Source organism: Astatotilapia calliptera, chromosome 14 (genome assembly GCF_964374335.1).
Source record: "Astatotilapia calliptera chromosome 14, fAstCal68.1, whole genome shotgun sequence".
Lineage (NCBI taxonomy): Eukaryota > Metazoa > Chordata > Actinopteri > Cichliformes > Cichlidae > Astatotilapia > Astatotilapia calliptera.
The window spans coordinates 4,955,799-4,972,228 of NC_137435.1; the positions used below are offsets into that span (position 1 = coordinate 4,955,799).

At 44.6% G+C, this 16,430-nt stretch overlaps 1 protein-coding gene across 5 annotated transcripts in view; it reads right to left on the bottom strand.

The window, feature by feature from the left end:
* Positions 1-553: 553 nt before the first annotated feature.
* Positions 554-16,430, bottom strand: part of ccdc9 (coiled-coil domain containing 9) — a 34,668-nt gene continuing 18,791 nt past the window's right edge. For all 5 annotated transcript variants that reach the window (XM_080288572.1, XM_080288571.1, XM_026192295.2 and 2 more), the window contains one exon: positions 554-4,404. In XM_080288572.1, coding sequence (XP_080144698.1) covers positions 4,400-4,404 — 5 coding nt within the window. In that variant the 3' untranslated portion in view covers positions 554-4,399. The remainder of the gene's footprint in view (positions 4,405-16,430) is intronic.

Below are 16,430 nucleotides of genomic sequence, written 5' to 3' on the forward strand. Positions count from 1 at the left end.
ACTGTGGACGAGGAGGAGCTCAAAGTACGCAACACCTGACGATTGGGTCATAGTTTGGGAGAAACGTCCCGCAGCAGAAGGCGCAGAGCCATCTCCATCCACAAATCATCACCGCCTCAGATTTTCTCCTCCAGCCAAAACAAATCTGTACAGAGACTGTAAAAAAAACCCCACCGAGATATCAGAAACCTCAAAATAAAATAAAAATAAATAAATAAACCCTCTCTGCACAGATGAGTCACAGGCAGCGGAAGGAGGGGGGATTACTAGCCCCCGTTATGTAGTGTTAACTGAGGATGAGGAGGAACCGTTTGTCTTCCTGTCCTGCAGCGAGCAAGGTCACAATGTTCAAACAGGAGCTGCGATGCTCGTGTGTGCAGACGCAGATCGGCTTCTCAGTCCGGGACTGTGTCTGCGAGCAGGACCTGAATTCACGCGTCTTGGTGGCGGACAAACGGAGCAGAGACGGTGTCGGTGATCCAGATTCTGTTATGTAGGAAATATTACCAGCATTTTAAATCATTTCCTCACGTGGAGAACAAACACGTTAGACTTCAGAGAGAGAGAACACATTTATTGGCTGAATGAATAAAACACAAACATAAAGCAAAAGTTTGCTTTTCATTTCATTGAATATATTTTTTAAAAGCTGTACAAGCGTCTAGATGCTCCTTCCCTCTCTGACGTGGACATTTCTCATCGAGGTCTTTCATAACATAAAAAAAACAGAAGCTACATCTCTTTGTATGCCTTCTACATTTGTGTTTTCAGAGAAACTTGATGAACTTGGGGTCAGAGAAATGAGGTGAAACTTGCCCTCAGAGTCACACTCAGATTTTGTATGGAAGAGGCAATCACCTCCTCTGCCAAAGCAGATCCTGAGCTGAGGAACATGCAGCTTACTCTCCATTAGTTCCCTACAGCGTCTCTGATCATTCTGATTTCCTGTCGGTCGTCCTGGAGAAGGAGAAAACCTGCCCGGAGACGCCCCTGCTGCACAGGCTGCTGGAGGAGAATCAGCAGGTGGGCGAAGACCGAGAACGCTGGACAGTAAAACTTGATTAGATATCAGCTGCCTGCTGGGCTCAGGAGGTGAACCAATCAAAGTGGCTTCACCTAAACATGCGTGCTAGGATGCAGCAAGCTGAACAGCCGATAAAAGGACTGGACTGTGATGGACACCGGACTAACACACACGACCACGCCCTGCTCAAACCGGAGAGAAGAGGAAGATGAGGAAACTTCAGAGATCACAGGCTGCATTTCGCACAGACATTCAATGCTGGAACAAAAACTTCAATTCCTTTTATAAAACTGTACATACTGCAGTTTTCTTTCAACCCAGAGGCATCACTTTTATTCCTTGGATACAGAATACAAAAACCAAAGCATCCCCACTCATCCACGTGTGTTTAAACGCCACAGTTTCAACGCTCCGGCTGATGCGAGCTGAGAAAACAGACTCACTCTGAAGCTCTTGGCCCGCTGAGGTATGAGAGAGCGGTTTCACTCCAAAATAAACCATCAGAACAAAAAAAGAAAAAAGAAAAAAAGAGACAGTTTCATTCACAAACGACAGTTTAAAACATTTGCATTTAATCCCAAAAAACAAAACAAACTTCATATGATGGAGGCAGCGAGTCCTAAGAGGGCCGGGAAAGTGTAGTCGCCTAAATGTAAAGCAACATCAGAGAGAATTACATAATCAAATCATCAACTGGAGTGACTTTTTTTTCTGTGTACATAATTGATTTTGATAGATTTGAAATAAAGAGAAGACCCGAGTAGGTCACATGATTCTTTCAGGTAAAGCAGGTGAACAGCAGCTGATTAAAAAGGAAGAAAACGTCAGGAACACGCGGACAAACCTGTTTCACTGATTTTAATCTGGACACGTCAAACGTGCTGCAGTTCAGAAATGGGTGAAACTGAGGTTTGAGGACTTGTTGGGAGTTTCTTCTTTAACCCTCTACTGCACGCCTTACCTCCTGATATTTAAACTCACCGATGGCCTTTCAATGGAACGATAAAGAGAAAAGGGATGTGTGACCTGCGGGGATGAACATCTCGCGTGGGTTTTCTCCCACAGTCCTGGTTTAAAACCAAAATCAACACAGCGGGTCGTCTGGGAGGACGATGCCTGCTGAATCTGTCTTCATTACAGACTCACAGGGGTTAATTTCACAATTTTCCACAACTTCCCAGAGACTTCCTGTTGGAGCGAACGCTCCTGATTTGCACAAAGAACCCTAAACTCCTGCTTAATGCAGATGAAGATGTGGCGGCTCGATGCTGTGCCGCCACAGCGCCAGGGCAGGGATAGCTCAGTAGGTAGAGTGGTTGCCCCATGATCGGAAGGTCGGGGGTTCGATTCCCCTTAACAGCTACCCTGAGGTAACCCTGAGCAAGGTACCGTCCCTACACACTGCTCCCCGGGCGCCCAATGGCTGTCCACTGCTTCACTGAGTGAATGGGTTAAATGCAGAGAGCAATTTCCCCACGGGGCTCAATAAAGTACAATAATGTACACTCTTTCTTTCTTTCTTCTTTCTTTTAAAACACCCCTCTGCTTTACGCCTGCACCAACACCGCAACTATGCAGTCGGTGGATTCCTGTGTTGCAAATATGTGAATCTCTTTGTAACTCAGATCAGATCAAATGCACTGTGTTAGGCTCAACATAGTGACACGACTGAAGAGAGACTGCTGATGGCTGCTGCCTCTGAGGACAAGCAAACTTCAGCTTTAGGATAAAAATATCACAAAAATGTGATTTTCACAGAATTCTGAAGCAATATTTTTGTGTTTTCAGATTTGATCAAAAATGAATCCACATAATAAATTAATCTTTATGAAAAGTGTCTGAATTTCATGCTGCACTTCCCCAATAATTCAAAGACACAGTTTATGTTGTTGCACAGCGAGTCTGTGCAGTTCAAAGAACAAATCTTTGCTTAAGTGTTGATTAAAAGTTATATTTAGTGATAAAAACTTGATCAAATCTACTGGCTGGCTTGGGAATGACTGTGTCAACATGGATGAGTTGGAGAAGATGGTCGGGATGAGGGAAGTCTACTCAGACTGCTGCCCCTGTGACCCGAACCCAGATAAGTGGCAGAAAACGGACGGATGGATGGAAAACGCCAACATTTCGCCCAAATGGTGTAACTATGTGTGCAGTAGTTAAAAAGCCGTCACCATTCAGATCGAGCCGGTGTGCCTGACACCTAAACAGTTGCTGTCCTCGGAGTAAAAAGGGCGCCGTTTTACTGCCACCATCTACTACAAACAATAACTCATTACATGATATTATTACGTTCGATATTGTTCGACACAAAATGAGCCGATGAACAGCAGAGTTTGAATCTGAGCTGAATTAGAATCACATCATCAATTAAAATTTAATTATATCTGCGTCATCTGTGCCGCCACCTTAAAAAATGAAGCGGTGAAACTACAGCGTGACCTGATGGAAAAGACGGAAACTGATCGGAAAGAAGCGAGCTTAGCAAACAGCTGTCACCTCTGCTTAAAGCTCAACATTAACTGGGTCTGGCAGCTGTAATCCTGCCTTTTTAATTTCAACAGCATCAAGAAAATAAAATTGAGGAAAAGGCAGATTTGTTTTTCATTGATTAATGTGCTTGAGATCCTCTTACAGGATATCAGTTTAAGCGTGGTCAATATCTGTGTCAATCACCATTTTCTTGTTTCCTGTAACTATGTTAGAACAGGACGGCGATCGCCTCATTTTGCAGACGATCGGCTAATAAGATGAATCCAATCAATCAATCACTGGGGAAGTTGGAAGTTAATGATTGTCTGTTTCCCGTGGAGAAATTCTGGTTCCTGGTCCTGAACGGAGAGACCACGTCGACCTTATACAGGCTGGGCGATCAATGGGGATGAGAGCCTGCTGGACAAAAAGGATGCAGTGAAGTAATCCAGGCAGTGAAGTAATCCAGGTTACTGTCTGTAACTTCAGCAGAACCTCTGAGGCAGAAACGACCTCTGTGAGGCTCTCAGGGCAGTGTTAGAATGACTTTTTCACACGAACACAGATGTTCTCTCGCAGCAGAGACAACGAGTCTGTAGAGAGAAGTCGCCATTTTTAAACCAAGACACTGATGGACATTTTACTTTTGATGTCTCAGTACTACAGAGAGAGGGGAGGTGAAGCAAAGGGAGGGGGTGTTTGATCACAGCTCAGAGCGCTAAGGAGAGGTTGGTCCGTGGAGGCAATGCACACTTCCTCGTCCTCCACCTCCTCATCATGGATGAAGTCATTTTTTTCCTGTTTTTTAAAACAAATTTAGATATGCAGTGGTCACGGATGAGTAGTGTGATGATTCCAACTCCTCCATCCATCCATCCATCCATCCTCAGACGTGCTGCAGCTTCAGTCTGTTGATACAAACAAAAGGAGGATGTTTAAAAGTGTGTGGCCTAGAGAATGTGCCTTTCACCCAACGCACTTCAGACTACCATAAAGGCTGAACATTTGCAGCCATCACGAGCGCATTCAGCCACTCTGCGGCTCAATGAGAGAAATTATCACATGCACAGAAGCTGGTGATCAATATGAACTCTCGCAGCTGCAGAAAGCCTCTCAGAGCAGATCAGAACGCATCCTGATCCCCGAGTCACAAACAGCAGTTGTATTTCACGTCCCCGGCGTGGCACTTTCCCTCTAAGATGGAAAGATAAGGGAAGGGGTTAAAGTAGCCTGGAAAGATCTGGAACGGCGTCCCGGTGCTTTCAGTTAATGTGTAATTAAATCTGAGAGGCAGTTTAATACATTTTAATATCGAGCGAGTTCATTTTTCATGTTGCTTCCAGCTGATGCCATGGAGGAACGACCACTCGGGAAATGATGTCACCGCACAGACACACAGTCGGTAAAACCTCTTTTTCCTCCTCGTTTCTCATTCCTGTCATGAGTTCATGCTCCTCTTCTTTCAGGGTCACCACAGCAGATCATCGCTCTCTACCATCCTCCTGTCACACCAACCCTCTGCATGACCTCCTTCACTACAGCCATTAGTCTTCTCTGAGCTCTTCCTCCAGCCTGGCAGCTCCCATCCCTCCTCTGCACATATCCAAAGCATCTCCACCCACTCCACCTGGCCAGCACTCTTTTTCACCTCTCCTGTGATGTGGATGATTGACCACAGGTATTTAAACTAACCTACCTTCACTACGTGTTCTCCTCGTTGCATCTGTCTCACTGTCATCTGCACACATTTATTCTGTCCTGCCTCTGACTTTGATTCCTCTTCTCTCCTGTGCATACCGCCACCTGCTCCCTACTGTCATAAAGTCATCTGCAAACATCATACCCTGCAGAGGCTCCCACCTGTCAGCCTATCCATTGCCACTGCAAACAAAGAGGGGCTCGGAGAGAATGATTGCCCACCTGTCACTCCCACCACACACCTCGCCACTGTCCTGCACCACACCTTCCATGCTGCAGATGCCAATAAAGTTGTGGTCACAATGGAAACTAGCTTTAAAGATATCAACATATATCATCTAACACAAATTTTGAACCACACAAAAGCCCCTTTTCCATTAGTACCTACTCAGCACGACTCGCCATGGTTCACGCTTTTCAGGGTTTTCCATTAGGTCATAGCACCTGGTACAATTTAGTACCTACTCCCGGGTTCCAAACAATCCGAGCAGGTGCTAAAATGTGACGTCATCAGACTGCATGCTACTGATTGTCTGGTCAACAGCGTCGCTCGATGAGTCATGAAAGCGTCTCGTTCACGAAAATCAAAACCGCCACTTTTAAAACCGGGCAACGGCTACAAAAAAAACAACGCCGTGGTCCCCGAGTCAAACGAACAGCCAGACTGAGCAGCAGGTATATACTTGCCTGGACGTCCACCGTTGCTGTAGCATTCGCGTCACATATTAATTACATTGTGGGACGCTTTGACGCGTTGCTATGACAATGGCCAAGCATATTAGGAGGTACTCAATTGCAATGGAAAACCAGTCGATCCAAGTCGAGTCGATCCGAGTTGGTACTAACGTAAAGGCAGCTAAAGTATCTGCAAGCTAAAGAGCCAATATTTATTTTTGCTATAGTTTCCTCTCATGAGCAGCGAGGTTTGAAGGCTGCAGGTTGAACTTCTGATATATCTTTTCATTCCCTAACGAGGTTTTATTAAACTTTAAATATTAAAAATTTAATTTAATAAAAGGTTACACTGACCTACTGCGTCACCTTGTGGTGCACGATGGCACTGCACAAAAGTACAGCTCAAACACAGCTCGACTTCAGTTGATATCTCTTCAACACAATACACACCGATGTTTCCATAAAGTCAGAGCAGTCGTTTCTTCACATTTGGTTCAGAACTTTAAAACCTCCTGACATTAGACTATTAATGTTATTAAAAGGTAAAACAGATAAAAAGGTTTTAAAGGATGGAGAATTTTAGAAGACAGGAGGTTTCACTCGGCCATGTGACTCTTTCCAACAATCCATAAACATTACCAAGAGTGCAAAACAGCCTCTTAATGTTGTGTCCGTGACTTGTTCTGCAAACATTGCTACAACAATATCTTTGTGTTTTAATGTTGGCGTTTGCCAATACTTGAGTGATTCACGCAATTCAGCCTCTCCACACTGGAGCCTCAGAAACATCACACGATTTAATTCAATCAGACTTTAAACGGACTCCACTGTATCAGCCCTATCATCTGTCCAGCAGGCTGTAGCTCATTTCCTCTGAAAAGCCTTTAAAAGCTTAATTGTGCCTCTAATTTCCCTGGTTTCCTGATCTCCACCCTAACGCCAACACACACACACACACACATCTGACTTGTGCCGTTTATCACGAATGAGTCATCAGAGGTGTAAATGCAGCTACTGTGGATTTTTTATATCAGAACAAAAGGAAAGCAGCGATCCTTTAAAACTGCTGTACTCAGTCCAAATGGTAAAAATTTTACTGGAGTCTGTTTTTAAACGGCCCAGATCTAATTGGATAAAGATAACACACAAGCAGCTGTTATCAACTAATATTCTGTGTTAATCATTTCGATTTAATTTTAAAAGAATCGAGGAATTCAAATTCAAATGTCAAAATTGTTGTAAATGCCAAAAACGTATGGTTTATTCGTATTAAATGACAGAGAAAAGCAACAAATCTTCACTTGAAAAAAGAAAATTATGAAAATAAAAGAATAAAAGTCAAAATTTGCTCCAGCAAAAGTCCAAACAACCTCAGTTCACCTTTGTTTTTTGTTTTTTATGGCCGCCGTTTTTATCATCCTTTGCGGCAACAACCTAATTTATACATTAAGAGTAGATTAATTAAAAGTTGTTGAATATGTGTGTTCACATATTATTATTATTTTAAAGCCTTGGTATCTTGGTTCCATCAAGTGGAACTATTCTCATTTGCAGCTCCATGTTTATTTCTGGACTTTAATAAAGAAGCTTAGTGTAGTGGCGAATTTCTGTCCCAAGCTTCGAAAAAATAATTCTTCCACTTCTTAATGTGAGCTGTTCAGATTTATTTCTGACTCGTACATACAAACAAAAGATGTCACGGTCAAAAAACTATTTGCTGCTACAGCGCACACTTCCATTGCCGTCCTGGCTCACTCTAACCTGCTACAACACATGCGCTGTAATGTTTTCTTACCCGACACAAATTAAACACGCAGCATTTATTCTCTAACAACATATCATACAAAATTAAACATGTAACAATAACTGAAACAGTATCAAAAATATTTCTCTACAGATTGGCTCTAACATTTCCAGCCCCCTAATTGGAGGGCGTGAAGACTGACAATTAGCGAACACTTACAAAAGAGCCAAATAACATTAACACTTCCTGTATCACACATGGTCATTCAAATTATCTTTCACAAAACCTGTAACCGATCAGAACATATACTGTATTTTCTCATTCCAAGTTACATGACATTCTCACAGATCAAGCATAGCTTGTCAATGGGTCTTTCTAAGGTGTTAGTCTTTGTCTTGATGATCACACGCCGCACCAGACCCTTAGCATCTGGAATGACACGAAGAACTCTCCCCAACATCCACGAGCTTCTTGGCGCTGACTCGTCGACCACCATTACAATGTCCCCCACAGTTACATTTCTTCTGACCTGAGTCCACTTTTGACGCTCTTGAAGCATAGGCAAATACTCGCGCACCCACCTCTTCCAAAACAAGTCAGCAAGATATTGCACTTGCTTCCAACGGCGGCGGGAGTATGAATCTTCCTTTCTGAAAAGTCCAGGAGGCAAACCCGGCTTTTTCTTCATTAGTAGCAAGTGGTTAGGCGTCAGTGGTTCCAGGTCTGTTGGATCATCTGTTACTGTAGTCAGCGGTCTGTCATTTAGTACTGACTCCACTTCACACATTAGTGTCAGTAAACCTTCATCATTGACCAACTGTTCCTTCAGTATAGACCTCAGGACCTTCCTCACGGTTCTGATCTGCCTTTCCCATATCCCTCCAAAGTGAGAACCAGCGGGTGGGTTAAATACCCACTGGATTCCCTTTTGCATGAGACAATCTAGAATCTTTGACTGATTCCACTCTTGAATGGCTTCGCGTAACTCCCGTTCAGCAGCAACTAGGTTGGTGCCATTATCTGAACGCATGACAGATACCTGACCTCTTCTACACACAAAGCGTCTGATGGCGTTCAGACATGAATCAGTGTCCAAAGTGTGCGCAATTTCAATGTGCACTGCTCTTGTTGTAAGGCAGGTAAACACCACACCATACCTTTTTACTGTGCTACGGCCATGCTTCACATTAAACGGTCCAAAGTAATCCACCCCAACATTAGAAAAGGGGGGTTCATCAGGTAGAAGCCTATCCTCTGGCAAATCTGCCATCTTCTGTTCCAGTGGTTTGCCTCTAGTTTTCCTGCAGATTACGCACCTTGACAGAAACTTCCTCACTTCTGAGTTAGCGGATGGAATCCAATACTTCTGTCGCAGCCGTGAAAGCATATACAGTCTTCCACAGTGCCCAATCTTCTCATGTATATCCTGCAAGATCAGTGTGGTGATATGTGAGCCCTTTGGGATAATGACTGGGTGCTTCACATGTTCTGGCATCCCAGCAGCTGCGAGGCGACCACCAACTCTCAAAACTCCGTCCTGCATCACGGGATCAAGTTTCCTCAAGTGACTAGTCTTTGTCACACACTTGCCTTTCTTTAACATGGTGATCTCTTCTTGGAATTGTTGACTTTGACAGAACTTGATGATCTCTGTCTCAGCTTGCACCAGATCTTTCAGGGTAAGTGTTGTCTGCATTGATTCGTTGTCTTGTTCTTTCTGTTTAACGTACGTCTCTTTCCTTTTTTCACATCGTCGTAGCAGTAAGTCTTTGAGTTTGATCATCCATGCCACAGCTCTCTTCACTCGATGCCAGCTGGAATAGTGATTGATCAGCTTGTTCAACGTGTGAACATTCTCAGCTGCATTTGTGAGATGTACCATGGTTGCATGCCTCACTTCGCTGTCATCTTTATCAATCCTTTCCTTGTCAGGTCTTTCTGGCCACTGTCTTTCTGGGGTTTTCAGGAAAGCTGGGCCGTGGAACCAGCTTAGATTCTTCATGAGCTTAGATGGTGCAAGCCCTCTGGATACACAATCAGCTGGATTGATTGCTGTACCAACGTACCTCCACTGCTGGGGATTTGTTAGCTCTCTAATGACCGCAACGCGATTGGCCACGAATGTCTTGAAGCGAAGGTTTTCATTTTCAATATACTTCAACACAGTTGTGCTGTCAGTCCAGAATGTAGATTCAAGAAGATTCATCTGAAGCTCCGTTCTTAACATTTTGTCTGTCTTTGCAGCAACCATAGCTGCAGTCAACTCTATTCGTGGAATAGTGGTTTGCTTCAGGGGCGCCACACGGGATTTTCCCATCATTAACGTACAGTGAACCCGTCCGTCATTGCTGGTCATCCTCAAGTATGATGCTGTTCCATATCCACTTTCGCTCCCATCAGAAAAATGGTGGAGCTGTGCTGTTGCGACAGGACCGAAGTCCAATGGTCTCACACACCTGGGTACGGTTACCTCTGACAGCTGGCACAGCTCTTGTAACCACTTGTTCCACTTATGACTGAGCTGTTCTGGGATCTCATCATCCCAAGCAAGACCCTCCCTGCATAACTGCTGCAAGATCATTTTTGCAGGGAGAGTTCCTGGGGAAAGGAATCCCAGTGGGTCGTAGATGGAGCTGGTGACGGAAAGTATTCCACGTCTCGTCACAGGTCTTTCTTTGATGTTAATCCTGAACTTGAATGCGTCAGACTCAGGGCACCATAGAACTCCTAAAGCACGTTCCATAGGCAGCAGGTCATGGTTCAAGTTCAGGTCTCTGACATCTTTGGCTCTCTCATGCTCAGGGATGAATGAGAGCAAGGCACGACTGTTGCTTGTCCATTTCGTTAGGTGAAATCCTCCACCAGAACACAATTCAGTGAGGTCTGTGTATAACTCCATACCTTGAGTTTCCGTGGCAACAGACTTCAAGCAGTCGTCAACATAAAAATTTTCCAGAACTGTGCTTACAGCTTCAGGTGATGATTTGCTGCGGTTCTCCTCTGCTGTTCTTCGCAGTGCATAGTTGGCACAACTGGGAGAAGAAGTCGCACCGAAGATATGCACCATCATCCTGTACTCAGCAATGTCTCGATTGAGGTCCCCTGCTGGCCACCACAGAAAGCGCTGCAGGTCAGCATCGTCATCCGGGACACACACCTGATGGTACATTGCTTCAATATCTGCTGTAAAGGCTATAGACTCTTGCCTGAACCGTGTCAGCACTCCGATCAATGAGTTTGTTAAATCTGGCCCTTGTAGAAGTTCACTATTCAGTGAAACTCCTTGGTAGCTGGCAGCGCAGTCAAAGACCACCCTCAGCTTCTTTTTTTGTGGATGGTATACCCCATGGTGGGGAATATACCACTGTTTTCCATCCTTGCGGTTTAACTGTGTAGTTGGAACCTCAACGGCATATCCCTTGCTCAACATGTCACTCATGAAGGCAGTGTATTCTTCATGGAGTGCAGGATTCCTCTTCAGCTTGCGCTGAAGGCTCAGTGCACGCTGTAACACTGCACTTCGATTGTTCGGCATCTGAACGCACGACTTCTTCGTAGGAAGACTTATGGAATAGTGTCCATCAGTGAGACGAGTAGAGCTTGACACAAACTCCATAAAGTGGTGGTCCTCTTGAGACATTCCTGCTTTATCATCACAGTGACGCTCTGGAAAGTCGTGGTTATACTGTCGTACAAGCAGTTGTTCCACGTTGTCAATGGCTATTCTGTTCACAATAGCACATGGTTGTACATCATTGGCTGCAGCATCCGTTTCTCTGAGTGGTCCATTCAGAATCCATCCAAGTGCTGTCTTTACGGCATATGGACCATTGTCCTCACTTGGGATCACCTTCCATGGCTCCAATATGGTGTATTCTTTAGTTCCAATGAGAAGCTCCACTTCAGCCTCAATATGAGGCAACCTCACTTCGCGTAGGTACGGCCACTTGTCAACCTCTTTCTGGAGTGGGATGTTCTCTCTGGAAACAGGAATACTTTTCTGTGTGAAGACCTTTGACAGTGCGATAAAGTTGTTGTCTGCCAGACTGCTGACTTCCAATTCTGTGAGCACATAACTCTCCTCTCGACTTTTGGAATTAATGGTCCTCAACGTTAGCTCGGTTCGTCTGCCTTGCACCTTCAGCTGCCTTGCCAAGGCTTTGGTGCAGAACGATGCAGAGCTACCTGGGTCAATGAAAGCGTAAACCTCCACAGCCTTGTCACTCTTGCAGGACTTCACCCTTACAGGTACAATGGCAAGCACGCAGCTGCCTCCAGCCCCAGTACAGGCACTTGTCTCCTTTTCTTCAGACAACCCTGCTGGGCCTTTAGCAGTGCTACCCATATTGACCTCATCGGGAGGCTTCTCTTCCTCATAACTTGAGAAGTGCAACAAACTTGGATGCTTGAGTGAACAAACCTCGCACACCATCTTCTTTTTGCAATCTCTGCTCATGTGACCCTTTAGCAGGCATCCAAAGCAAAGTCCGTTTTTCTTCAAGTAGTCCACTCTATCCTTATGAGTCTCCTCTCTAATCTTGTAACACTCTTGCAGTGTATGAAGTTTCCCACAGAACATGCAAGGTCTTGTGAAGGCGCAGTTGAGTGAAAGGTCACTCTGGTTCTTACTAACTCTGCTTCTTTTGTCCATTTCTGAACCTTGGTTAACCTTGATAGCAAAGCTGCTCCCATGTCTAATGTCTTTCTTCAACTTATTTCCTTGCTGTGGCTTTTTTATAACCTTGTCTGACACTGCTGTTTCAAGATCGCCAAAGAGTGGGTCGGACATGATCTTTGCTTGGCGTTCAACGAAGGCCACCAGCTCTGTGAATCTTGCTCTGTTGCAGCGCCGCTCCTGGATATCATATGCATGGACTCTCCAGCGCTCTCTTATTTTAAATGGCAACTTGGAAATGATGACCCTCATAGTTGCAGGGTTGTCCATCTCTTCCATATAGTCCACATCCTCCATAGCATTACGACAGCTCACCAGGAATACAGAGAATGCGCTCAACGCCTTTCCATCTTCAGCCTTAATTTGTGGCCACTTCGATGCCTTCTCAATTAGCGTGCCAGCAATCTGTAACTCATTTCCATATTTATCTTGAAGCAGCTGCAAAGCCCTTTCATACCCCCGATGTTCAGGCATATGCTGACAACTCCTCACAAGATCACGAGGCTCGCCTCGAGTATACTGCTCCAGAAAATATAGCTTGTCTGAATTGCTATCAGCTCTGGTGTCAATAGCGTGCATGAATGCCCTCATAAACGACCTGTATTCCAAAGGATCTCCGTGGAACACTGGCACATCCCTTTGTGGTAACCGAGCCAGCTGTTGGTTCTTTACAAGCATCTCTGTGATATCTGCCTGTTTCTGCATAACTTGATAAAGCTCACTTGGTCTGGTCTCCTGAAGTGAGACACCATCTTGGCGTTGGCTCGGCCCCTGCAGTGGAGTTCTATGTGTCTTAGGCATGGCCCCTGCTGCAGTACTTGGATCACCAGGATTCCTCCAAGAGGCAGACCTCTCTATCTCTGTTGGCTTCCCTGGTGTGTGTTTTACGTTGCCATGACCATTTTCGTTATTCATCTTCAGGAGGTCACGACGTGGCATTACCGTAAGTCTGGTTTCACTCACTTGAGACTTAACTCCTTCACATTCCTCATACACTTTCACTTTGGCAGTAGACACTGCAATGGCTGTTTCAATTTCCAGTCTTTCCTTTGCAGCTTTAATTTCTGCTTCTTTTAACTCTAGAGCCTGTTTTTCTTTCAGAGACGCTGCTCGTGCCATCAGAGCTGCTCTGTTAGCTTCTTCCTTGACGCGCTCCGACGATGCTGTCGACACCCTTGACGTGTTGGATACTTTAGACTTGTTTGACACTCTAGATGTTTTTGACACTCTGGATGCACTGTCCATGGGAGTTATCTCTTGATCACATGTTTGTATTTCAATCCATGTATTAACTCTATTAATGAACTGCAAACATCGTTCTGACATTGGCTGAAACCAAAGTTGTTGGTCAGCCTCCTTTTCCTCCTCATCTTTAATACACAGCAACACTGCATAATTGCATTCTTGAAACTCTTCATACAACTTCTTGTAAACTTTCAGTGCCTCTCTCACATCATTTACAGCCGGCAGAATTTCATGGCTCAAAAGTCGCTCAGTTTCATCTTCTTGTGCTGTCACTTGTCCTAATTTGCCTCTTCTCACCTTTGTGAGCTGATGCAGTTTGAACTCCAGACCTTTGTCTGTCATCGCCCTCTGGCTGCCATCACGCGTAACTACACCCACACTGTCATTAATGTCGTCCGCCATTGTAATCATATAACACCGCTAAGCCGTAATGATTTTCTTCGGCACAGCTGTCGGGTGGTGTACTGCACAAACTCCTTTATGCTACTTCCACAGGTAAGATGCATCTGACAAAACACCTTTTACTTAGCTGTTCGCCGTGTTGTTGTATGTAGGCGTCCTTATGCCGACGATCCGGTGACTTTTCTATGTCTCAGTCGGTGGCTCCACCGCGGAAAACATTCCTCCGTTACTCGCTAGTTTTTTGACTTTTATGTAGTGGCGAATTTCTGTCCCAAGCTTCGAAAAAATAATTCTTCCACTTCTTAATGTGAGCTGTTCAGATTTATTTCTGACTCGTACATACAAACAAAAGATGTCACGGTCAAAAAACTATTTGCTGCTACAGCGCACACTTCCATTGCCGTCCTGGCTCACTCTAACCTGCTACAACACATGCGCTGTAATGTTTTCTTACCCGACACAAATTAAACACGCAGCATTTATTCTCTAACAACATATCATACAAAATTAAACATGTAACAATAACTGAAACAGTATCAAAAATATTTCTCTACAGATTGGCTCTAACACTTAGTATGACTCGCGCTTTAATTTTACCTGTTTAGCTTCTACCACCTTTAAAGAAATTTTCTTCTGATTGGCCGGCCTGCATAAGAAAAATGGGTGGAGCTTCTGTGACTAGCATGATCATATACTTTCTATGGTGTCACATGACACCTGAAAAAGCAACTCAATTTTTGAAACTTTGACCATTTTTAAGATTAACGGATCGTATCAGGATACATGCGGCAGGAAAAGCATAACAGGCCTCCTTCAGTTTGAACCATTTTATTCGGTTCTCCTCTGGTTTTACTTTATGAGATTAATCAATTAACTGCCCACAGATCGCCTTTCTAGCTTTTATCACGCCATCTGAATTTAAGCCCAACTCATGCTGACTTCAAACTGTTTCCATATTATTACAGTTCCAGAGAAAAGGAAATATTTATTATTTAAAGCTTTGCCATTTGCCAAAGTGATAACACCCCAGTCACATGATAAATGGGTACAGGGAGAGTGCTAATGACTGGACTTCCTCCAGCCTGTGGTTTATCCACTTAGCTCACTTTTAAACCACAGCGTGCAGAAAAACAGACGAACGGACGGAAATGTGAAAAACATTGATTCAGACCACGGTGAGTGACTCCTCTTCCCAGCGGTGCATGACTCACGGCACCATGAAGCGGTAATATTATGGGCTATCACCTATATACAGTGGGGCAAAAAAGTATTTAGTCAGCCACCGATTGTGCAAGTTCCCCCACCTAAAATGATGACAGAGGTCAGTAATTTGCACCAGAGGTACACTTCAACTGTGAGAGACAGAATGTGAAAAAAAAAAATCCATGAATCCACATGGTAGGATTTGTAAAGAATTTATTCGTAAATCAGGGTGGAAAATAAGTATTTGGTCAATAACAAAAATACAACTCAATACTTTGTAACATAACCTTTGTTGGCAATAACAGAGGTCAAACGTTTACTATAGGTCTTTACCAGGTTTGCACACACAGTAGCTGGTATTTTGGCCCATTCCTCCATGCAGATCTTCTCGAGAGCAGTGATGTTTTGGGGCTGTCGCCGAGCAACACGGACTTTCAACTCCCGCCACAGATTTTCTATGGGGTTGAGGTCTGGAGACTGGCTAGGCCACTCCAGGACTTTCAAATGCTTCTTACGGAGCCACTCCTTTGTTGCCCAGGCGGTGTGTTTTGGATCATTGTCATGTTGGAAGACCCAGCCTCGTTTCATCTTCAAAGTTCTCACTGATGGAAGGAGGTTTTGGCTCAAAATCTCACGATACATGGCCCCATTCATTCTGTCCTTAACACGGATCAGTCGTCCTGTCCCCTTGGCAGAAAAACAGCCCCATAGCATGATGTTTCCACCCCCATGCTTCACAGTAGGTATGGTGTTCTTGGGATGCAACTCAGTATTCTTCTTCCTCCAAACACGACGAGTTGAGTTTATACCAAAAAGTTCTACTTTGGTTTCATCTGACCACATGACATTCTCCCAATCCTCTGCTGTATCATCCATGTGCTCTCTGGCAAACTTCAGACGGGCCTGGACATGCACTGGCTTCAGCAGCGGAACACGTCTGGCACTGCGGGATGTGATTCCCTGCCGTTGTAGTGCGTTACTGATGGTGACCTTTGTTACTTTGGTCCCAGCTCTCTGCAGGTCATTCACCAGGTCCCCCCGTGTGGTTCTGGGATCTTTGCTCACCGTTCTCATGATCATTTTGACCCCACGGGATGAGATCTTGCGTGGAGCCCCAGATCGAGGGAGATTATCAGTGGTCTTGTATGTCTTCCATTTTCTGATGATTGCTCCCACAGTTGATTTTTTCACACCAAGCTGCTTGCCTATTGTAGATTCACTCTTCCCAGTCTGGTGCAGGTCTACAATACTTTTCCTGGTGTCCTTCGAAAGCTCTTTGGTCTTGGCCATGG